This window comes from Puntigrus tetrazona, chromosome 5 (genome assembly GCF_018831695.1).
Source record: "Puntigrus tetrazona isolate hp1 chromosome 5, ASM1883169v1, whole genome shotgun sequence".
Classification (NCBI taxonomy): Eukaryota; Metazoa; Chordata; class Actinopteri; order Cypriniformes; family Cyprinidae; genus Puntigrus; species Puntigrus tetrazona.
Genome location: NC_056703.1, coordinates 7,806,270 through 7,830,157, shown reverse-complemented (window position 1 = coordinate 7,830,157; position 23,888 = coordinate 7,806,270). Strand labels below are relative to the sequence as shown.

Below are 23,888 nucleotides of genomic sequence, written 5' to 3'. Positions count from 1 at the left end.
TATGAATATTAGCAAAAACTAGAGTGTCGATGTACTCTAGGTAGAATAAATTAATGACCAACTTTTCCATTTTGTGTTTTACGAGTTTCAAAAAGACATTTGTTTTCATTTTACATCCATACCGTTTGTTCCTTTTAGCATTTTTATTAATAAAGTTAAATTGTATGTATACTAAATGCAATAATAATTAGTAGTAATATATCGATCTTGCCACTTTGAGTCCATGCAGCAGCCATCTAATTAACAATGTTACTTTCTACTTAAAAGAGGAAAGAACAAAATCTATTTAATGAAATTACATTGCTTTGCCTTTGTTTCCTTTCTCTTTTCACTTCTCTGTATAGCCACAGCTTCCTGAAACTGCAAGCCGACGTTGGAACAATTAATGCAAAAACCCCACACCCCCCTCCTCCCTATCTCCAAGCTCCTCCTACTCCATCGTCATGGCGATGAGCAGTGATCCTGGTTGCGTGGGTGTGGACCCCGACCCAGACTCCTTCCAGACGACTGAGATGGCTGACAAGATGTCGGTGGTGTCTCTACGATCTGATCCCTCCTCCAGTGTAGTGAAGAATGGGACAGGTGTTAAGAAAGCTCCGCCCACAAGGCCACACCTGTCAGGCAGGAAGATGTCGTTGCAGGAAAGAGGAACGTACGTTTCTTCTGGGAGCGGGGCTGACCGCTATTCCCGGATAGCCAGACAGCCAACTATCGAGTCCAAGCGAGTGTCCATCTCAGACTCGCAGGTGAGAATAATTACAGTATCTCCTGGAGTTGCACATTTATCTGGACATACCTTTTTTCATAGCTTTAATGTCTGATCACAGTTATTTTGGCTTATTTTGGTTTTGGTTATGTTTTGTACTTTACATCAGGACGTTTTGAGTTATGCTAATAGTGCGGCGGCATCTTATGTCAAAAATTAAAGCGAACACTGGAATCAACAGCAGTGTGATACATAATGATATTCTCAAATGAAGACCAGGTGACATTAATAACAGAGGAAAACTGATATATAGTAGCGCTGAGTAGTTTGAAATCATTGTCAATCTGACATAATGACATTATTGTCACATGATGCAGCTCATTGGTTCTTTTTGTATCAGCAGCCAATGAGCTTGCTGCTCAACATGTAAATGCTCATCCAGTGGTTGCTGTTGCAGTTGCAGTGCACCCTCCACCTTCCCCAGCTCCACCTGTTTAGGGGTGATTCATGTGTGCTATATGGGGGTTATTTTACGTATGCTATATGTGCAGCAGCAGTATTTCTTACATGCTTGCAGCAGCATGTTGTGGATGTATTGGCAGTAGCAAGTCTCTCTTGACATGAGGTCAAACCTGACTGATTTTCTTGTGTGAAATCTTATCTTTATATAGCAAGAGCTTGTGCTGTGTGTATGTGTGTGTGTGTGTGTGTATATGAGTTGGCAGTTGTGGTTTAGGGGGACAAATTTGCTTAATGACAGAGCTGTTACAATTTAAAGGTGGTTTATGGGGATACCGCTGATGTCCTCATAATTCAAAAGGCTTGAAAACACACTAAATGGTGTTTTTTTTTTTTTTTTTATCTAAATATGCAAGTTTCATGTAAGGGGTAGGTTTAGGTGTAGGACAATAGCACATACAGTTTGTAAAGAATAAAAAATATTGAGTCCTCATTCCTCATAAACCACAAATGCCAGTGTGTGTGTGTGTGTATGTGCGCGTGTGTTTGAAGCAAAACTCATTTCCTGTGATTAGTGTCCAGGTCATGTGGCGACCCATACAGCCAAACTTTAATAAGGCTTCTTTCATTCATCCACGGCCTCATCCACCCTCCTTCTCCTATCAACCTGCTCCTATTAAAGAATATCTTTGTTCTGACCTATAGAGGTGATCTGTGTGTGCCCACATTTCCGCTTGGCTATATGTTTGCGTGTGTTAATAGGGCTCAAGCCTGTCTGAGGGTCGAGACATTGAAAGGCATCTCATCTCGTCTCTGTAGTGTGAGAGGCACTTTGCTCTGAGAGGAGCATCAGCTGGACGTGTTCTTCTCATCCGCTCTAACACTCATCCAGAGAGGGGAAACACTCTTACTGCACCGCTTAAGCTATTTGCTGTCGTTGATTTAGTTTTAGTATCTTTTTAATGTATGTTCATACTGGAGTAAACCCATTTGACGGTTTTTCAATGGAACACTTTTTAAATTAATTTATTAATATTTTATCAGTGCTTTGCTGACTATGGAGTCAATTTTTTTTAAATCAATATTTTTTTTTTTTAAAGTGTGCTGTATATTTCACAAATAATAATTTCACAAATATATACAGCTTTATTACTGTGCATATGAAAATTGTGTAGTGGCGAAGTTCTTATGAAGTACGAATAAATCAAACATTCCTCAATCTTACAAATCTTATTGTTAATCTGTAATGTCTCAGTACTATTTGCTTTAGTGGCAGAAACGTCTGCGATCTCTGATATGATCGCTGGTAGTTAGAGGAAGCCTCATAAAGCAGAGATTAGAGGAATGCAGCGTATCTTTCCCACATTCCCACGTGTTCTGGCAGGATTTACTTTACTGTCTGTTAGATGGTTATCACTGGTGGTATGGGCGATGCAGAAGGGCTTCACGTTCGTTGATTGCTATTGTTCTGCAGGGAAAATTGTGCTTTATTGTTTTGTGTTTCATTAACTTATGAATGTATCATTTCAAAGAGGCATCTTGAGGGAATATCATTATATCGCATCTCATTTGCTAAATATGCTCATAACTGTAAAAAAAAAAAAATGATAGAAGAATTGTGCACTACTGTTCATGATGTTTTAAATGTTTTAAATGAAGGTTTTGAACAGGGTTGCCAGGTTTTCACAATAAAACCTTCCCAATTGCTACAAAAGTGTTTAGTTTTTAAAAGAAATGTACACACTATAAAATTATAATTACAATTTAAAAACCGTTTTTTTATTTTAATATAATTTCAAATGTGATTTATTCCTGTGACGGAAAAGCTGAATTTTCAGCAGCCATTGCTCCATTACTCCAGTCATAAAATAAAAACATTTTGTGTCTTCTTTTTTTTTCGTTTTTTTTTTTTTTTAGTCTTTGAGGAGTTCAAAGGATCAAGGAAGAAAAAGGAAGAAGGACTGCGTTTATTTGAAACTTTCACTTTCCATCATATTTATTTCCTCTTTGCTGTGTAGAATTTATTTATTAATCATTTTTAGGGATTTGGAATTTAAGCTAAATTTTATATTATTATTATTATTATTAGAAATGTAAAATATCCCTGCATCTTAGATCTGGGTGTATGTTAATATTATACTAATTGCTAGGTGCACAGTAATGCAGATCCATATTCATTAGGACCGGAGTAAGAACACATTTATTAGTAACTGTAATCACCGAGACCCATTTTATGTGACTTTCTAATAGATTTTTCTCACGTTGATCCTGCTTCTAATGCTCTCGAACTCTCATTCTCTATCTTATTCCCTCTTTCTCTTCCTCCCAGCAGCTCCAGTCACATCTTTGAGTCTCTACTGTATTATTTGAAGAAGAAATCTGTCTTTTTTTTCTTCCCCTCAGACTTCAGACAGCTGTCATACACACTCTCCTCTCTGCCTTGACACTCCAGCTGAAGTGTGAGCAGTAATGTGAGGCTGTTTTGGTTAAGGTATATGGAGCAGTCAAAGTAATTGACTGTCAGATTTCACATCACTGGATATTTCTCTTTCTCCCTCGCTTTTGCCTGCGCTCTCTCCTTGCTTTTGCTCTTTCTCTGTCTCCGTTTCTTTTCCCCTCTTGCCCTTTTCCATTTTGTTCTCGTGTATTTTTCTTCTTTCACTCTCCTTTCGGCCATAATAAACTCATGCCCTTTCCGTGAAACACTCCGCGCCCTCTCTACCTCCAGCATTACCCAGCATAACCTGCGCCACTTACGCGCCGTGATCCCAGATGTTATCGTCGTACAACATTTGAATGCACAATATGGTTGTATCTTACTTAAACCCAAGATTATCCAGTCTAATCCGGGTTTATAAAGGAAAAAAAAGGGCCAACCTGGAAGAGGACCAAAGTGAAAATTGAGCCCGTGTGCTAATCCTCCACTGTCACGCTTTTAAACGTTTTATTTCCCTCTGTGAAAACTTCGACTCGCTCTCTTTACGTTCTCCCTGTCTTTTCCTGTTTTCTTCATCTTCTCTTTTGCCCTAGGAGGCATCTCTGCCTTCACAGGAAGTAGACGTGGCGTTTATTTGTTGTGACAGGGCTCAGATGTGATCTGACTCTGCAAGTCCTTCATATGTAGAGCGACATGTGCCTTGTAGTTTATAACTGAATTCTTACTGAAGGAGCTAGGAGCTACACTATAGCATTAGGAAAACCTGCTGTTGTCTGTGGACAGGAAATTCGATTTTAAGGCATATCTGTTTTGAAGTTGTGGCAGATTGTTTCCTCGGAGCCCACAAGTTGTCCTCACAACATAGATAAGATACTAAGATTCGCGTTTGACAAAACATACCACTAGACCTCTTCATGGATTAATGTGTGCTTATTTCTGCTTTCTTCTTCACCGAATCGGTCTAAAATTAAATAAGGTTCAAAATGATATATAGAGCCTGTGAGACAAACAATTTTGAAACATTTATGGATTGGAAAGTGTAGACTACTGTGAAATATTTATGTAACGGCACGTACCCGGAGCTGTATTGTTCTTTAAGCCATGACAATATGAATAATTGATGAATGATTTGAATGAATAATTGATGAATGACGTGATATTCATTTTCATTAGGGGTGGTTATCGGTCAGTATCAGATATTTTAAAGTCAAAATAAAAAAATGGATTGACACTATCGGGTGATTATATATTTAGTTTTGGAAGCTCATTTCCTGTTTGTGCTTTGTTCTCATCCCTGCCATTATCGCTCACTTAAATCACTTAATAACAACACCACTGCAAAGTGCCTGAATTCACAGCATTTTTTAGTTTGATTTATAAAGAGCTAAACACTCCTATGAGGTAGTTTTATTAATTGGTTAATTGGTTAATAAGTTAACCGCCATGACATGATAATATTTTGCAGTTTAATGGTTTAAAGCCGTAACTGTATTATCACTGCATTGTTACTTTTTACATGTAAACAAATTTTAGTCCATCTGTAATTTAAGCTCTTGTATTTGGTAAGTTTTATTCATTTTTGTGTGTGTGTGGGTGTGTGTGTGGTGGGTGGGTGGGTGTGTGTGTGTGTGTGGGTGGGTGGGTGTGTGTGTGTGTGTGTGTGTGTGTGTGTGGGTATACTGCAATGCAGGGCTCACTGAGCATGTGCCAGTAATAGTCTAGACTCAGCCAGGAGTCCAGTTTCCCATTCTTCATCCCCCTCTCTTTCATTCTGTCTCTGTCTCTCTCTCTCTCTCTTTCTCTCTCTGTCTCTCTTTTTGAGTTCTTCTTATTTCATTTGTATCACTAAATACACTAAAAGAACCATTAGAACCTTTTGTCAAAACTAGCATATAAAATTGTACATAGTCAGAAGTCAGTGTGTCTGTGTTTTAAATGTATCTTCATCTGTCAGGGCATTCTCAGAAAGGTTCCTCTCCCAGAGAAGTTCTTCCTCATTTTTTTTACTTTTAGCACAACTACAGTCTTTCTTCCTGTTCCTCTTTCTGCCTTAGTATTTACGCAATTTCTGAAATTATGTTGAGCAGCGTTGTAACTGCATTGCAAGTCCATCTTTCGTTATCAGTTTTACACTGATAAAATGTTTTTCAGTACAGCATAACAAACCAATGTTTCAAAAGAAAATGCAGTTTGTTAATGCTTTTAATCAAACTAAATGTATTGCTTTTAAGGATTGTCATATTTCTGTTATTAGGGCAGAACAGTTTGCAGTGGTAATGTTCTCTGCTGTGGAGAAAAGTTTTCCACTTTGATCCAGATGTAGTTAGTGCTTTGTCATCTGTTTTTTAAGACCTCTTAAGCGGTCAGATGGATTTAAGCAAATGACTTATAGCTGTGGATAGATCTTCTGATAGAGATGTGGCATCATCTCATGAGCGCAGTGACATGCGATGGGGCACAGCTTTTTAAAAACAGAAGTCAGGGATGAAATATGTAGTAAAAACAAACCTAAAATGTTTTTATTTTATTTTTCACAAATTTCCTCCCTTTGTTTCCAGCTTCAAACTACACTAAAATGAAATGTTTCATTTAATCGCATAAAGAAAGTACGTATATTTTTCCACATTTAATTAACTAAACGTCAGTTAATAAAAGCTGAAATGTGAACCAATGGTTAAATGACCTTTCTTAAAGACAATTAACTGCTAGTACGAAAATGGTATCGAGATTGTGATATTTGCTTTTTCTAACTTTTCTTTTACAGTTTCTATATGCAATAGGTTATGAAACATATGATTTGTTGTTTCCACCTGTAACTGGCTAACATGTTCCCTCTGGTGTGAAGTATATTAATATAGTGTCACGACTCCTATGTGTGTGCAGCTGGGATTGATTGCACTCTTTCTCTGTCTCTCTGTCTCTGCTCTTCTCTCTCTTTCTGGCTTTTTCCCGATTTCAGGATTGCATCCAGCTTAACCAGTACAAGTTAAAGAGTGAGATTGGGAAGGTAGGCTCACCTGCATCATACTCCTACTGCATTTTTCGATGGTCGACATGCATATTTACGTGAGAAAAATCTCACGGCCATGTTGTGTTTCAAATTCAGACACCGACCCTTACTGACCCCGCAGCACAGTCTCATAATCTGACTCATCTCACTCTACCTGTTTTGTTTATATTTTTTCCCTCTATCCGTTTCTCCTATCTTAAAGGGCTCATATGGTGTTGTCAAGCTGGCGTACAACGAGGACGATGACAAATATTACGTAAGTATATTTTAAAATAACTTGTCCTTGTTGCAGCATGACATGCGGAAATTACACAGTTCGGTTTTAAGCAGTCGTGACGCGCACACTGTGAAGAAGTCGAAACGTAAAGTAAATGGAAAAAACAATGTACTGCGGGAAAGAGATTGGAAAGAGAAAAGCAGCATGACGGAGAGGATGATGGAGGAGAGGCAGGATAGATCGAATGGTTATGAAAATGAGAGCAGATGGGGGAGGGTCGTGAACACAAATGACAGGAATGTGCCGCGGTCCTTAATTTTGTTCAAATTTGTTTGATTATATCGGCCCCCAAACACCGTCGCTGCCGATCACGTATGCACACACCGAACAAACATGCGTACAAATAGATAGACACATCATCGCCTGGACTGAACTGAACACAAACGTTCGAATTATGTTTATCAAAATAAATATAAGGGCAGATATAAAATCTATATGTATTTGACATTTACTTCCATCTAAAAGTTACTGGTTGTTCTTGTTCATCTTGTCCTAAAAGAGTAATAGTTTGTTGCATGGAAATCTGTTTTTAAATGGACAGTTTTATGGGCACTCTTTCCAATTTTGCTGATCAGGTCCCCTCAGGAAGTAAATAAGACGCGTTTCAAACTTTTCAAGATGAGGTACGTGACAGAAAGTGAGATTTTCAGCATTAATAAGCATAAAATAAGTTAAAGCTGTGCTTATGTGTACGGATGGAGGCAGCATATGGTAGACTAACAGTCGGAAACAATGTCAAAATAGCTGAATACCTTGAAATATCCTGCAGTGTGACATAAAATTACTTTACTCAGCATTTTCAAATTGTATTGTGATTACATATGCAGTTTTTATGAGATCGTATTAAAGAAATAGTAATGAAAATTCACCCTCAGGCCTTCCTAGATGAGTTTGTTTCTTCATCAGAACAGATTTGGGGAAATGTAGCAAGAAATCACGTGCTTGCCACTGAATCCTCTGCAGTGAATGAGTGCCGTCATCACAGTAATTCACATGACTTTAGTCCATAAATGAATTTTCTTCCACTTTTTTGTGAAGTGAAAAGCTGTGTTTGTAATAAAGAAATCCCAAATCAAAACGTTTAACGTTAAATCATTGCAAGTCCCTAATAATCCATAATAAAACATTTTTACAGCAAAAAAGTCTATATGGATACAAACTCACAGCTGTAAACTTCACAAGATTGATTAACGGACTTGGATTTTATTGATAGTGGATTATTGTAATGAGCTTTTTGTCTCATTCTGACGGTGCCCATTCACTGCAGAGGATCCAAGTGACTTCATGCTACATTTCTCCAAATCTGTTCGAATGAAGGAGCAAACTTGTTTCATTTTTGGGTAAACTCATCCATTAACTTAAAGGATGTTCAGAATAACAACTTTGATTCACATGGGGTTGTTGGTGTTGCTAGAGAGTGTGCTTTCAGAGTCTCAGAGATGCCAGATGGACAGAAGCTTGTGCACACTGAGTGTACAAGTAGTGCTAAAGAAAATCACATCTATTGAGAGCCTATTCACTGGGTGAAAACACTTTGTTAATGAGAGAGGTCAGATAAGATTGGTCAGACTCCTTCATGCTGAGAAAAAAGGCCACAAACACTCAAACTAGCACTTCTCACAACAGGAGAAAGGCACAGCTGAAATCATAACCTTGAAGGGAATGGGTTTTCAACAGCAGAAATCCTCTTCTGATGACTCGATGTATAAGCTATAAACAGTGGAAAAACAACAGTTCTTGGTTTTTCTGAAACATTGCACATACTAGGATCAAAATTCAACATGACATCATGTATCGGTGTATAAAGGGCATCTTATTTCGGTATCAGGTATACCTAATAATGCAATTTTTCTCCCTTATTTGTATTTCGTCTTTTTGCTGGGCTCGTGATCACATTTGAATATTTTCCTCTTCTCCTCGTAATCATCTGTCCTAATAGACAGTGTGTCTGAAAGCAAAATATAGCCCAGTTCCCAGCTGCATTCATTAATTCATTCTGTGTGGATATATAACAGCAAGGATGAATAGAGGACAGAGATCAAATCCCTTCATAAAGACTGCCCTGTCTCTGTGCCCGGTTGCATAAAGCACCTTAAGGGTAATTTTCCCTTAAGTTTCCATTACAGTTAAGGCCGTTGCATAAAATATCCCTTAAATAAAACTTAAGGATTTCTTTTCGGTCAAACGTCATAAATCCTTAGGATTTCTCTTAAAGAAATGCCTTGTAACATGCAGCATTATTCTATGTGGTGACATAACTCCAACTGAAACAGGCAGACATAACCAGCCCCGCCCCCTTTTTAAATAGCCAATAGCGTTTTGTTTATATCTGCTCTGGCCAGAGCCGCTGAGCTCAGTAAAGATAGATTACCCCCTTTTTTCCTGAGAATTGTAAGACATAAACTCGCTATTGAGAGTTATAAAAAGTCGCAATAACCTTTGTTCATTTTTTATTCAGTGGCAGAAACGGGCTTCCATTAAAAAAAAAGTGTGTCATGCAAGAACACATTTATATTTTATAATATTTTATAATACTTTATTCCTACATTTTCCTACATATTACCTGGAGATCAGTTGAAAAACATCTATTGTGTTTATTGTGTTTACATTTTTGCTTTTTATACAGCTTAGCTGGATAACGATCAACGATAGCTGCTGTATTTCATCATAAAATACTTCTGAGTCCGGATCGGACTTTCAGCGCGACGGCGCCCTCCGGCTTTGAGTATGAATGAAACATACACCTCATAGGAGTGTTTAGCTCTTTATAATGTTCACGTCGCCTCATTTTGATTCTTTATGCAATCCAGAAATTATATCTTGGATATAATCCTCTATATATTATATCTTATTATATGTTATATTATATCTTATTATATACTTTTTTTTTCCTTTGCAAACATATATCTGGTTCCTGCCTTTTTTCAACCGTGGTTGAAACAATCATCAGAAACCATTTAGATTCTTGTCGTTCAAATATATGGGTTTATATATATAGTTATTTAAAGGACTGTTGTGAGTGTATGGAGTTAATATAATGACAAAACAATTTGAGTTATTGAGATGTTATCTAACAAAACTGAATATTATATGGGATTTAAAATAGTTTTGAATTTGATTTTGAATTTGAATTTTTTTTTTTTACTTGATTTATTTAACATTTGAAATTTAACGCTTTTTTTAAAAAAAAGTTTTTTATGCATGTATTTTAAAACAACATATTTTTTTGTTCTGAATTCTTAGATTGCAAATATCCAGTTTTTAAAAATACAGCTTCACGTTTTAAAATACAGAAGAAATTCAAAATTAAACTTCAAAATGCTGAAATTCACATCGTACCAAAAGTAGGTCAGAGGTCATTCACAGGGAAGATCTCTGAAGTGAAATTTTAAAATGTAAAAAATGTAAAAATCTTTTGTGAAGGCATGTAAAGTCATAAGACGACTTATGTTGAAGGAATAACATTTTTCTCTTGCCCACAAGAAGCTGCATGACCATAGTAACCTGGGGTTATCAGAAATGGATTTATTAATATTTTATTTTGAATATTAATTATTATAGAAATTATTATATATATTAACTCTAGGCTAACAGACGGTATGCTATTGCGAGCGATGTAAACAGCATTACATAAATAAAATAGGACTACAAGAAAACACTTTTATCCATCCCACCATCTTGCTAGCTGTGTCCGTTTACTGATCATCTTTTTCTGTAATATTTGTTTATTATTATTATCATCATCATCACCATCATTATTATTAGCCTATTATATTTCCCTTCATTTCGAGTTCTGACTTTTGTAAATAAGCCTAGTGTAAATGGATATGAGAGTAATGCTGAAAGGAACTTCTAGCCTACTGGAAAGGCAGTTTAAAGGTTGAATTTAACATACATCTCATTTTATTTCTGCTAATGAATAATTATAAATATTATAACCTGTTGAGGAATTAATCATTCATGTAGTTTTGTTTGTAAATGAAAACACAACACGCTGATTTATCATCACGCACGGGCATAAATGATCACCGTTTTGATCATTTATTTACAGTATATGTAATGTTCCGTTTAACATTTTCCAACTTCTAATCTTAACACATTGTGAAGTCAATTAAAGTTTTTAAAGAAGTGAATAATTGTATTCATCAAGCACGCTTCAAGTAGATCAATGTTATAATGTCATTTATTATATAATAAAATTATATAAAGTTGATGACATTTAAGAAATTTTTCTTTCTCATATTAGAATGATTTCTGAAAGATCATGCGACATGTAGAAATAGAAATCTAATATTTTTCATTGTAATAACATTTCACAATATTACCGTTTTTACTGCTTGTTTGATCAAGTAATTGCAGCCTTGGTGAGCACTTAAAAAACAAAGACAGAAAAAAATCTGTAGCTAGGAGAAAAGCTATCTGTATTATTATTTAATATCGCAAAAGAGAGGCGTTTTTCTTGTTGACCCCGCTCTGTGTTTCATAGTTGACAGAAAATATAGATCCATCACCTCCTACAGCGAACTGTATTTATGTATTGCTTACTTGCTGATTCATCCCATCGTTTCTCAGTCGTTTGCATTCTGATGCTTCGCTTCTTTCCATCCCTGCTGCATTCTAAATAGCAATTTTCTTTAATCGCGCTCACCTCTGACATGTTCATAAAACATTCATGGTTTCCTCTTCACTCTTTGACGAACTGAGTTATTTAAACTCGTCAGCACCACAGACGTAGCCTCCTCCGGCTGTCCTTGAGAGCGAGGAGAAAAGCACTCCGCCAACTATTATGGATTCACATTCAGCTGTGTACTTTCATTTTTAAGATGAAGAACCAATTGTATTGGACTTGCGCGTGTTTTTAAAGATTTATAATTCTATTGGCTTTTATAGCGTGAAGAACGAAGGTAAAAACGATGAAGGTTTCAACATGCGCCTCGGCAAAACTCTCCGTGACAGTGCGTGAAATCGCATAACGGAAAACTCGAGGGTGAATTTTGAATTTGTCCAGATCTCGCTCGTTACGAAACCGCAGGTGTTAGAAGTTGGCAGGCTGTCGTATTGCCGTTTTCTGACTGTAATGAGCAGAGTGGCAGAGACTCAGAGAGAGCACTTCCCACGTTACCCAAGTCTCCAAATTTTCTGTTCGCGCACCATGTACGTTTCTGTGCCTTTCGTCTCAGCAGAAAAGACACAGGTGCACAGTTCTTCTGGTCTTCTATTGTTAAAAGGTACAGATGACTCACTGTGTTTCCCGGGAAGTGTAGATTTTAAAAGCCCAGTTCTGTGCGTTTGAATTGCTTACGAAGACATTTGATCCGAGCGTGAACGCGCGCAACCCATTTGTTTCTTTTCTTTAAATAAAAACCCAAGTTGATTTACAAATCGCGAGCGCTTTGGTCTGCTTGCTTCTAATAGTCTGCCGTTCGTTGTTTGTGACCAAATTTCCGCGTTCGCTTTAGCAATCACCTACGGAGGAACGCGGCTGTGAGAGGAATCTCGAGTGTCCCATCAAGGCCAGAAGCAAACGAGAGGGCCGCAGTTGATTGAACTCTGTGAAAGCTTTGCTTGATTAGTATGTAAATGAAAAAGTCAGCTGATTGTGTCACCTAATTTAGAGACGGAAATATGTTTGAGTACACCTACTGTAGTTCAAAATCGTCTGTTTTGCTCTTTTCATCTGCGTCTTGTTTTGCAGGCAATGAAAGTGGTATCTAAGAAGAAGCTGATGAAACAGTATGGATTTCCCCGTATGTATTGCATTTAAGTTAAGTTCTAATTTAAAACCGTATGCATGCAGATGTTGAAGCGGTCCAGTTCAATGTTCAAAGGTTGCGTTCTTTTTCTTTGCAGGCCGCCCTCCTCCTCGAGGTCCTAAAGCAGCCCAGGGGGAGCAGCCCAAGGTGCTTGGTCCTCTAGAGAGAGTTTACCAGGAGATAGCCATCCTGAAAAAACTGGACCACCTCAACATCGTTAAACTGGTTGAGGTAAGGATTGTGGCCATATTCCTTCATTCATGGAACCCACTGTTAATAAATAAAATAAATTAATTAACTATTTAATAGAAAAAATTATAATCTGTTCTTCTTTTCTGCATGTTCTTTCTTAAAAATAATTTTTAAAATAACTTTTTCCTGTGAATGTCCTTCCTTTTTTATTTTCTCCTTTTCAAACTCTTATTCTTTTCTTGATTTCTTTGATTTAATTTAATGTACTTTCTTTCTGAAGAATTACAACAAACAAATGAAGAATCCCATTCGATTGTAGGATTTCCTTTGTGCTAAATAAACTTTTTTTTCCTCAGTAAACTAACTCACCTTCTGAATGACCTTGAACAAACTTAACTTTGCTTCAGACCATTCATCCTTCAAAATGTATTGTTATTTGTTTAATGCACAACCACTTAAAAGAAATTTAGCTTACGTCATATTTTCTGCTGTAGATTTTTCTGGGTCTCAGAAAAGCCGGGTGAAAATAAATATTTCATAATAAAATAATGAAAACACAGAGAGATGAAATTCGGAAGGAAGTGAACTCAGTCGCAATAACGGCTCAATTACCGAGCTATATTTCAGGCTAGTCATGTGTTATTATGTCATTTGTGCCAAAGAGGGGACGAAATAATAGCAACGCTGAAAATCAGCCAGGAGTAAATCTGTTGAAGAGAGACACCCTTAATGCTCCCCAGAATGGCATGTGCGCGATCGATCACAAGATGAAGAAAAGAAAGCCAGAATGGAGGGATGCTGAAGGAGAAAAGCGCCTTTCCTTCTCTCCCCCTGTGGTTCCGTCTGAGTGCTCTTCAATCACAGCAGCACCCACGTACGTCAGCAAAATTAGAAAAGAGGGGTGAGAGAGTGCGTGTGAGATAGGAATCGAATCCGAGCATGAAGAATGTTTAAATGAAACTTAGAAAGTGAGGCAGAGGAACCACCTACACTCCAATCACCTGGGCTCTCCTACTGTCAGTCCAAGTATAGTCTTAAGTTAGGAGTGTGTGGCCATTAGGAGCAATACAGAAAAGCTGCTCTGCTGGAAGCGAAGGATGAAGCACCTGATGCTTATCGAATCTCATTCAGGCTGTTTTGTTTTTTTTAATCACGTGTTGATTTTCTGTCTAGCTCAGGGGTGTCAAACTCAATTCCTGGAGGGCCGGAGCCCTGCAGAGTTTAGATTCAACCCTGCTAAAACACACATACTATGCATGTCTAAAGTACTTGATTAGCTGGATCAGGTGTGTTTAATTAGGGTTGCATCTAAACTCTGCAGGGCTCCGGCCCTCCAGGAATTGAGTTTGACACCCCTGGTCTAGCTTGTCCAGAAACCAGCAACTTTTTCCAGCAAGCAGCGGTGAAGAGCGACGTAATGTTCCGCAGTTAAATTTTTTGCCATCATATTTGCACGCATACAAGCTAAGGAAATAATGAATCGTGGTGTTTTAAAACGTTCTCTCAGGAAATGAAATGCATAAAAATAATTAAAAACAGATCAGCTGAAGTCAGATTTGCTCTGGACCTGTATGGGTTTTACAGATTTTCCTAGACATGGAAACTGTGTCATACAGTGCCTGTAGCAGGTGGTGTTTTTTTGTAAAAAAAAGTTTCTATTTCAGGTGCTGGATGATCCAGCGGAAGACAACCTTCACATGGGTATGTTCTTTTTAATGTTAATGTTTTATAATGTAATTTTAGTGGTAAAATGTATAATAAACTAAGCAAATGGTGTTTTACAATAACTGAAACACCTATTTATACCCATTGTGTATAACAATTGTAATGACACGACAGTTTAAAGATACTGTCTATACATAATCATATATACAGACGTGGACAAAATTGTTGGTACCCTTTGGTCAATGAAAGAAAAAGTCACAATGGTCACAGAAATAACTGTTATCTGACAAAAGTAATAATAAATAAAAATTCTATAAATGTTAACCAATGAAAGTCAGACATTGTTTTTCAACCATGCTTCAACAGAATTATTTAAAAAAATAAACTCACGAAACAGGCATGGACAAAAATGATGGTACCCCTAGAAAACACTGAAAATAATGTGACCAAAGGGACATGTTAATTCAAGGTGTGTCCACTAATTAGCATCACAGGTGTCTACAACCTTGTAATCAGCCATTGGGCCTATATATATGGCTCCAGGTAATCACTGTGTTGTTTGGTGATATGGTGTGTACCACACTCGACATGGACCAGAGGAAGCAAAGGAAAGAGTTGTCTCAAGAGATCAGAAAGAAAATTATAGACAAGCATGTTAAAGGTAAAGGCTATAAGACCATCTCCAAGCAACTAGATGTTCCTGTGACTACAGTTGCACATATTATTCAGAAGTTTAAGATCCATGGGACTGTAGCCAACCTCCTGGACGTGGCGCAGGAGGAAAATTGATGACAAATCTAAGAGACGGATAATCCGAATGGTAACAAAAGAGCCTAGAAAGACTTCTAAAGAGATTCAAGGTGAACTTCATGCTCAAGGAACATCAGTGTCAGATCGCACCATCCGTCGTTGTTTGAGCCAAAGTGGACTACATGGGAGACGACCAAGGAGGATCACCATTGTTGAAAACGAATCATAAAAAGCAAGACTGGAATATGCCAAACTACATGTTGACAAGCCACAAAGCTTCTGGGAGAATGTCCTGTGGACAGATGAGACAAAAATCGAAGTTTTTGCCAAGGCACATCAGCTGTATGTTCACAGACGAAAAAATGAAGCATATCAAGAAAAGAACACTGTCCCTACTGTGAAACATGGAGGAGGCTCTGTTATGTTCTGGGGCTGCTTTGCTGCGTCTGGCACAGGGTGTCTTGAACCTGTGCAGGGTACAATGAAATCTCAAGACTATCAAGGAATTCTAGAGAGAAATGTACTAGCCAGTGTCAGAAAGCTTGGTCTCAGTCGCAGGTCATGGGTCTTGCAACAGGACAATGACCCAAAACACACCGCTAAAAACACCCAAGAATGGCTAAGAGGAAAAAATTGGACTATTGTAAAGTGGCCTTCTATGAGCCCTGACCTCAATCCTATTGAGCATCTTTGGAAGGAGCTGAAACATGCAGTCTGGAAAAGGCACCCTTCAAACCGGACACAACTGGAGCAGTTTGCTCATGAGGAGTGGGCCAAAATACCTGCTGAGAGGTGCAGAAGTCTCATTGACAGTTACAGGAAGCGTTTGATTGCAGTGATTGCCTCAAAAGGTTGCGCAACAAAATATTAAGTTAGGGTACCATCATTTTTGTCCAGGTCTGTTTCATGAGTTTATTTTTTTAATAATTCTGTTGAAGCATGGTTGAAAAACAATGTCTGACTTTCATTGGTTAACATTTATAGAATTTTATTTATTATTACTTTTGTCAGATTACAGTTATTTCTGTGACCATTGTGAGTTTTTCTTTCATTGACCAAAGGGTACCAACAATTTTGTCCACGTCTGTATTAATGCTGCCAAATGATTAATCACACCCAAAATTAAAGTTTGCATAATGTTTGTGTGTCAAATGCATACATATAGAGTATATATATTTTAAAACATATATATTTATAAATAAAATATTTTTATATTCAAAGCTTTTATTTTAGATGTGATTAATCATTTGACAGCATTAATATATATATACACACTCAAACAAAAATACAATTGTATTTTTATATATTTAATTTTATTATATGAATGCGTGTGTTTGTATTTATATTATCAAAAGTGACTGTACAAACAGTAGATTGCTATTTTTTTTTTTTTTTTGTATTTTAATACATTTTAGAATGCAGTGATCATTAAAGATTATGAGTGACCTCTGTGCTGCAATACTTCTCTCAGTACAAAGCTTACAAACTTGACTTTTTAATGAAAAGCAGACAGCGGTATGTTTCAAACTGATCAAACCGTGCCGCCTGTCTTTATAACGGGCTGAAGTGAGAATCTGTAGAATAAGCGTGTCATACGTATGACAGATTTAGTCGGCTTCTCTGACTCATACCGTAGGAATGAATATAAGGTGTTTGTGCTGATGGACGGCTACGAAATCCTAAATGACTTCACACCACGGTGCAACAGCGCGAATAAAAGCACACATCACGCTTATGTGTGAAAAAGAACCGGGTCATTTGAGGATATGACATGCTATATAAGGATCTTGAACACTGCATTTCATAAAGTGCACAGAGAAATGGATTTGTCAATAACAGAACATCTTTTCTCTCTTTAATGACTCTCTTTTTGATCTTTCCGCAGTGTTTGAGCTGATGCAGAAAGGGTGAGTATTGTGTGTGTCCACTTAGACCTCTTTTGTGCATAATTGATGCTTTCGCCACGCTTTCTTCCGTCCTCTATCGTTTCATTAATCACCCCTTTCCCACTTTCATCGACCATCTTATCTTACATATCTGTCATCACTTAGATCTGACTCATTTTTCCCTGCTTTCCTCCCTTGTTCCAAAGGGATTAATTAAGTACTTATGTTCTCACTTTCTCGCTCAATCTCTTATTTACATCTTTTTCTAAATCAGTCCTTTTGTTTTTGCGTTACTGAACAGACTCGCTGCATATAAAATAATTGCATTGTTAATCTTTCATTCCTTCTGGTACTCGTTGTTTTTATTTATTCTGTTGCTTTCTCTCTGCGTCTAAATCCATAAAAAGCTCATTTAAAGGGCAGCAGTCTTCCAGTTTATTACAAGACCTCATTTTTTCCAAATGTGACATTTTACTTTGGTTGAATATGAGATTTTGCCAAGTGGCCCCGGCTTTGTTTTGGAGAGAAATGTTGTTTGTGGGCTTCTGCCTTGAAAAGAGCAGATTAGAACTTACTTTGCATAATTACAGAATGCTCTATTTTCACTAGACCTGGCTGAATATGTTTGGCCTTTCTGCTCAATCGTGATTCACTGCCTGTGGGTAATGAATGAAATGGCCTTTGAGGACCCTGTTTTTGTGCTAAGTGGTTTCTGTGATTGGTTTTTATGTAAATCTCACATTCACAGTTCATTTTGAAGGATTCAATCCACTGTGTGCGCAGTCCTGTAGTTTCCCAGCTCGTGCAAAGCTTGCCCATATCTGCATTTTCTATTAGGGATGCATAATGGCTTTAAATGTAAATATTGTCATCTGCCCGATATGAAAAATTATGCCGATATGTCTTGCTAATAAGAGGAATATGTTAAACTCGTGTCCTCAGGAGTTTTAACTCTTTTCCTTTAGACCATCTACAAATATTGAAATTAAATGTTAAAGTATTGCTGCATCTTTCTGGGGGAAAATGCACCTATTTGATTTAGAGTATATTTATAGTTATTTTCAAACATTAATTACTGTTTATTTAATTTTAACAAATAAGTTCATGTTAAAAACAGAACCAAAATGTAAAATATTTAGCTTCACAGGAGGGACTTTGTGGGCGGGGTTTCAAATAAAAGGAAATATATCGGTATCGGAGTTGCTAAATATCGGTATATCGGATATCACAAAAATTGTGCATCCTTATTTTAATTATGTATGTCTTTAAAACATTTAACATGTAAAACATTTTGATGATTTAAACAAGCCACTAAAGGCTTTTTTGCGCTTATTTACTCTCTACTCGCTATTTGGAAACGTCATAGGCAGTCTGCAGATTTGAATTACTGTACATAGAAATATATGATAGGCACAGACAGATTTTTCAGTTATACAGAATGATTCCATTAAATCAGATAATGTCAAACATGTTTGGTATTTTGAGTAGATTTTAAAATAACTTTTCATTTATCCTCATTCATTCTGTAACTATTTACAAAACAAGTCAGATTTTTTTAATGTGTTCAATTTAGATTCATTTTAAATTCTGTTCTTAAGTTTATCAAGCTCACCAAGATTTTGTCAAAATGTATACAATTCTTAAAAACATTAGAATGGATTGTATATTATAAATCGATAATATTTATGTTAATTCACCAAGATTTTTTGATAAATAGCTAAATATATTAAACTCTTTATTTAATATGTATTTGAATGGAAGAATCATTTTAAACTTATTTTTCTGTTTTAATTATTATTATTATTATTATTATTATTATTATTATTATTATAAAATCAAGGGGAAATTTCAAACAGTGTATTGTATCAAGATTTTGGTCTCCATCTATCATTCCATTCAATATTTCTCTGCCTGGATCTCTTTCTGAATCATTACTGTCTTGGTTGCTGTCTTTTATTTGTACTCTGTCAGTTAACTTAACAATAAAGTGTCTCTATTGGTCACCAGCCCTGTGATGGAGGTTCCCAGCGACAGTCCGTTCAGTGAGGACCAGGCCCGCCACTACTTCAGAGACATTGTTCTGGGCATCGAGTACTGTGAGTCATTTCCTTTATTTTACAAACCATTTTCGATTTGACGGGTCAACCCTTACTGGGTTCCAATTTTAGTTTCTAAGGAGACCACCTTGACATGGGTTTTGTAATAGAGCGTCTGAAGTTAAATCATTCCCAGTAGAGAAGAGTGAAGCGAACTCCTACTGATAAGCGCCTGACCACAATCATTGCTTATGTAAAAATAGAAGCCCAAGAGAGTTGTTTCTCAAGGAAATGTTTGTTGTTTAACGCATCGTGGCATCCTGTTAGGCTAATGAAGTGAGCGAATGTGGCAATGCGCTCATGTATTTGTGCGTGGGGAGGTCATCGTTTCCTGATGAAAACAAGTCTGTTCTATTTCTAAAGGCCTTTCTGATCTTCTCTCATCTGTCAAAAGGAGAATTTTGATTTTATGGTGAGACATTACAGTCATTACAGACTGGCGGTTAAATGAATATTCTGTTAAGCTCAAGTCGACAACATTTGTTGGGTAACGTTACCACAAAAACTAAAATTATAATCCACCCCCCCCCCAAAAAATTTTTTAATGATGTATTCACCTTCTTCTAATGTATTCTAAAGATTGTTAGTAACCAAACGGTTTTGTTCTACATGGTCTTTCATTATATAGAAAAGAAAAACACACAAAATGTCTACTTTTAAGTTCTGCAGAAGAATCAAAGAAAGATGTGTGCGAGTAAATTACTGATTGTCTATTTTTAGGTGAACTATCCCTTTAATGTTCACGTTTTTGTCTTACAAAAACAAACAGTTACAGTATTAACAAAGGAAAAATTAAATGTAAATGGTATGCATTTTTACATGGTTGTAGTGTGAAGCTATGTCAAATAATTTGAAAAATGTGAAATTCTTTGGAAATTGACGTTTTTTTTACAAAAGAAATGGTTGAAAACAGCTTTACAACTCAATACAAATTTTCACATTTCTTTTAAATCCTTTAGAAACCGTCTCTATTTACTGCTTTTGTAAGCGTTGTGATGACCTTCGTTTTTGCTCTTATGAAAGACCGGTCTAAATAACTTTTTTTATGGTGATCAACATAGATGTTGGCAGCCGAAATTGTATTGAGCCAAAGATAATCGCTCAAACTAAGAATGAGCAAGGCAGAGTTGATTGCCAAGTGTCTGTTGTGCTCATTGAGAGGAAACTCAGCTTTCATCAGTTAATTTGAATCTCACTAACCAGGCAACGCTCGCTGTGGCAACCGTCTGGATGGCTACAGGCCATTTGTATGATTCGCCAAAAATCAGTCTGTTAACAATGAACTCCTTCTTGTGTGTCTGTAATTTGTGGACAGGGGCCTGTTTCATCCATTTTCGACTGTTTCTACTATTAATTAATTCTACTGACATGGCTCCCCGAGGTAGCGTAGTGCTAATGAAATGAGCGGAATATGGTCACAAACTCTGGCCCTGTTTCACAAAACAAGTTTACCAAATAAGCCAGGCTTATTTCACTTAGCCTGATTATTTTGAACCCGAATCAATACGTCAGACTAACTGAATTGAACCTGGCTTATTTGGTAAACTTGTTTTGCGAAGCAGGCCCCTGTAATCAGAGTTTGTGACCATATTCTGTTCATTTCATTAGCTGCACGCTACCTCAGGGAGCCATGTCAATAGAATTAATTAATAGTAATCTAAAAGATTTGTGGGGGGGGGTTGCTTCGTACACTGCTTGAGAGACATATTTTTCGAGCTGTGGTGTACTCCACGTGTCACATTCACCTTGCTTGCTGACTTTGATGAAATAATTATATGCAATAACCTGCTAATACTTTGAACACATGTCTTTGTTCCTTAATGGATTTTCTTTTTTCATTACCATCTAAAGACGTCTGAGTTGTGGCTCTTGTCACACATAACGTAATGGCAGATGACTGAAAGATGATAAGTGGCGGGCAGGTTAACTTTGATTGACCACTTGAGACAGAAAGGCATCTATTAACCAATCAAATTCATCTTCTGTGTACACGGCCCAGGGTGACCTTCTTGAACCTGTCTGTGGTTCCTTAGTTAGGCCGAGAGCTCCTGCTGTCAAACACACTTGATTTTGTACCTCCTCTTTACTGTCTGTGCTTAATTTAGTAACGTTATTACACTTTAATATTATTGAACATCCATAAAGCAGATTAAAGCTGACATTTTGGTCAAAATTAAGTAACTTGTACAGTATAAATATGGATTTGTATTACATATTTTGTTCATAATTTTTTTGATTTCTTGATAGGCTTACTGATCACAGTCACAGATGAAACATGCAGAATACTGATGTAGCTTGATCCTCACGTGTGTGTGTGTGTGTGTGTTTTATTTTAAAAATGACATTTGTTTTGAACAGTGATACAATTCTGAGATTTAAAGCTAATTGTCAGCAAAGTCCACTTTAGATATAGTTCACTGTTCTCATTCCTTTTGATGATGCATTTCATTACATCTCTTATTCTTTCTTTTCTTTTTTGCTCAGTGCACTATCAGAAGATTGTTCATAGAGATATCAAACCGTCTAATTTATTGCTCGGAGATGACGGCCACGTCAAGATTGCAGATTTTGGGGTCAGTAACCAGTTCGAGGGTAATGATGCCTTGCTGTCCAGCACTGCTGGTACTCCTGCCTTCATGGCCCCGGAGACACTGTCGGACAACCGCAAGAGCTTTAGTGGAAAGGTAATGTGTGTCTAAGGTGATTTTGCTGATGCTTGTTGAGGCTAATCACTCAGAGGCTTTAATAAAAAAATAAATAAAATAAAAATAAAATTCTGTTATTAATTACTCACCCTAATGTTGCTCCAAACCTGTAAGATCTTTGTTTGTCTTCAGAACACAAATTAAAATATTTTTGATAAAACATGAGAGCTTTCTGACCCTCCAAAGACAGTGGTGCAATTGAAATCGTCCTAGGCTCAGAAACCTAGTAAGTACATTTTTAAAATAGTCCTTGTGACATCAGGGGTTCAACCATAATTTCATGAAGCTACTTTTTATTTGCCAAGAAAACAACAAAAAAAAAACTTTATTCAACAATTCTTAATTTTCATATCAGTCCATGACGCATGCATGCTGTGCTTCTGACACAGGAGCTAATTTTAAACCCACATGTGCAGCATCTTGTTTACAAGCAGAGGAATGCACACAAAAAGTATTCTCCTAACTGAACCACTGATGTCACATGGGCTTTTTTACTGATGTCCTTACTACCTCTCTGTGAACGTTTCAGTTGCATTGCTGTCTACTAAGGGTCAGAAAGCTTAGTTTGTGATCCAAAGAAGCATGTTTGAAACGATATTAATTACAGAATTTAAATTTTTGGGTGAACCATTTTACAAATGCTTTGTTTTACTATTTTTTTCAGGAACGTGTTTTACAGCTACTCTGCCGTTCCAAAGTTTAGAGTTAAGAAAAACCAAATTACATTTTAAACTAATTTCTTTGCTGGCAAGTCTGCTTTGTTAGTGTCACTTGAATCTTCAGAAGTCATTCTGATACTTTGATTTGGTGCTCATGAAACATTTATTATTAACAATGTTGAAAACTTTTTCCAAAAAATATATGTATATATATTTTTTTTAAGTAAGCTTTTTAAAGTCCTTTTGTTGTCTGTTACTCTTGATCAATTTAATGTGTATTTGCTGAATAAAAATGACTTCCTTTGAAAAACTAAATATCCCTCACTTTTGAACAGAATAGAAATTGTAGGTATGCTGTCCCTTGCTGAATTCACTAAAAGGAAGTTGTGTATTTTCAGGCTCTGGATGTGTGGGCTATGGGAGTGACCCTCTACTGTTTTGTGTATGGGAAGGTGAGCCGGCTCATGTGCTGATATGATCAGCGTGATAGCAGTAATTCTTCATTGTGGGATTATCTATCAGAATGATCAATGGATGGGGCAGTGTGCTACTGCAGTGACATTTGTGTGATGGATGATTTTGATCACTCATCCGTCTTCCTCCTCTCTTCTCCCTACCCTGTTTTTCTTCCTTGTCCTCCAGTGCCCATTTATTGATGAGTACATACTGGCACTTCACAATAAGATCAAGAGTAAGCCGGTGGAGTTCCCTGAGATGTAAGTCGCCCCTCGCTGTTTACGACGCATCTGCTGTGTCTCGGGAACAGATACAGAGAGAGCAAATGTCAGAGATGTGTGACTGTATGGCGATGCGGGCTAAATGCAGTATTGATGCATGTTTAGTTAAGTATGAAATTTGTCTATGGTTGTGCAGGTCTGTTTAAATATTTTGATGAAGTCTGCCTCCTGTGTGTGGAAGGTCAGAGGGCGTCCGGATGCATGTCATCTGGTGTATATGTTTGGACAAGTCATCAACTAATGAAAGAGTCTCTCTCTCTCTCTCTCTCTCTCTCTCTCATATTAGATCTCTGCTGTAAATGTACTGTTACACTCTGCCTGTTTTCCTCTTCGCTTTTTTTAAAAGCATAAACCTCACTAAATTTTAAGTTTATTCTTAAAACAAGAAAATAAGAGAGAAATCTGTAAAAATGGATATATATAGTCGGCCTAATTCAAGTGCTAATAATATATGAATCCATCTTGCTTTAAGGATGTTTAGATAGTTGTACCAGGAAAAAAGACAAAAATACTCTGCCCTTCTGTATTGCTTTTTGTACTTTACTATACAATTCCA

General features: G+C 36.9%; 1 protein-coding gene across 1 annotated transcript in view; it reads left to right on the top strand.

The window, feature by feature from the left end:
• The first annotated feature begins 392 nt into the window (after positions 1-392).
• Positions 393-23,888, top strand: part of camkk1a (calcium/calmodulin-dependent protein kinase kinase 1, alpha a) — a 35,016-nt gene continuing 11,520 nt past the window's right edge. The window contains exons 1-11 of the mRNA XM_043239910.1: positions 393-746; positions 6,562-6,609; positions 6,815-6,868; positions 12,585-12,636; positions 12,740-12,873; positions 14,499-14,535; positions 17,135-17,156; positions 19,143-19,231; positions 21,716-21,915; positions 22,994-23,047; positions 23,238-23,311. Of these exons, the coding sequence (XP_043095845.1) occupies positions 444-746; positions 6,562-6,609; positions 6,815-6,868; positions 12,585-12,636; positions 12,740-12,873; positions 14,499-14,535; positions 17,135-17,156; positions 19,143-19,231; positions 21,716-21,915; positions 22,994-23,047; positions 23,238-23,311 (1,067 nt within the window). The 5' untranslated portion in view covers positions 393-443. The remainder of the gene's footprint in view (positions 747-6,561; positions 6,610-6,814; positions 6,869-12,584; positions 12,637-12,739; positions 12,874-14,498; positions 14,536-17,134; positions 17,157-19,142; positions 19,232-21,715; positions 21,916-22,993; positions 23,048-23,237; positions 23,312-23,888) is intronic.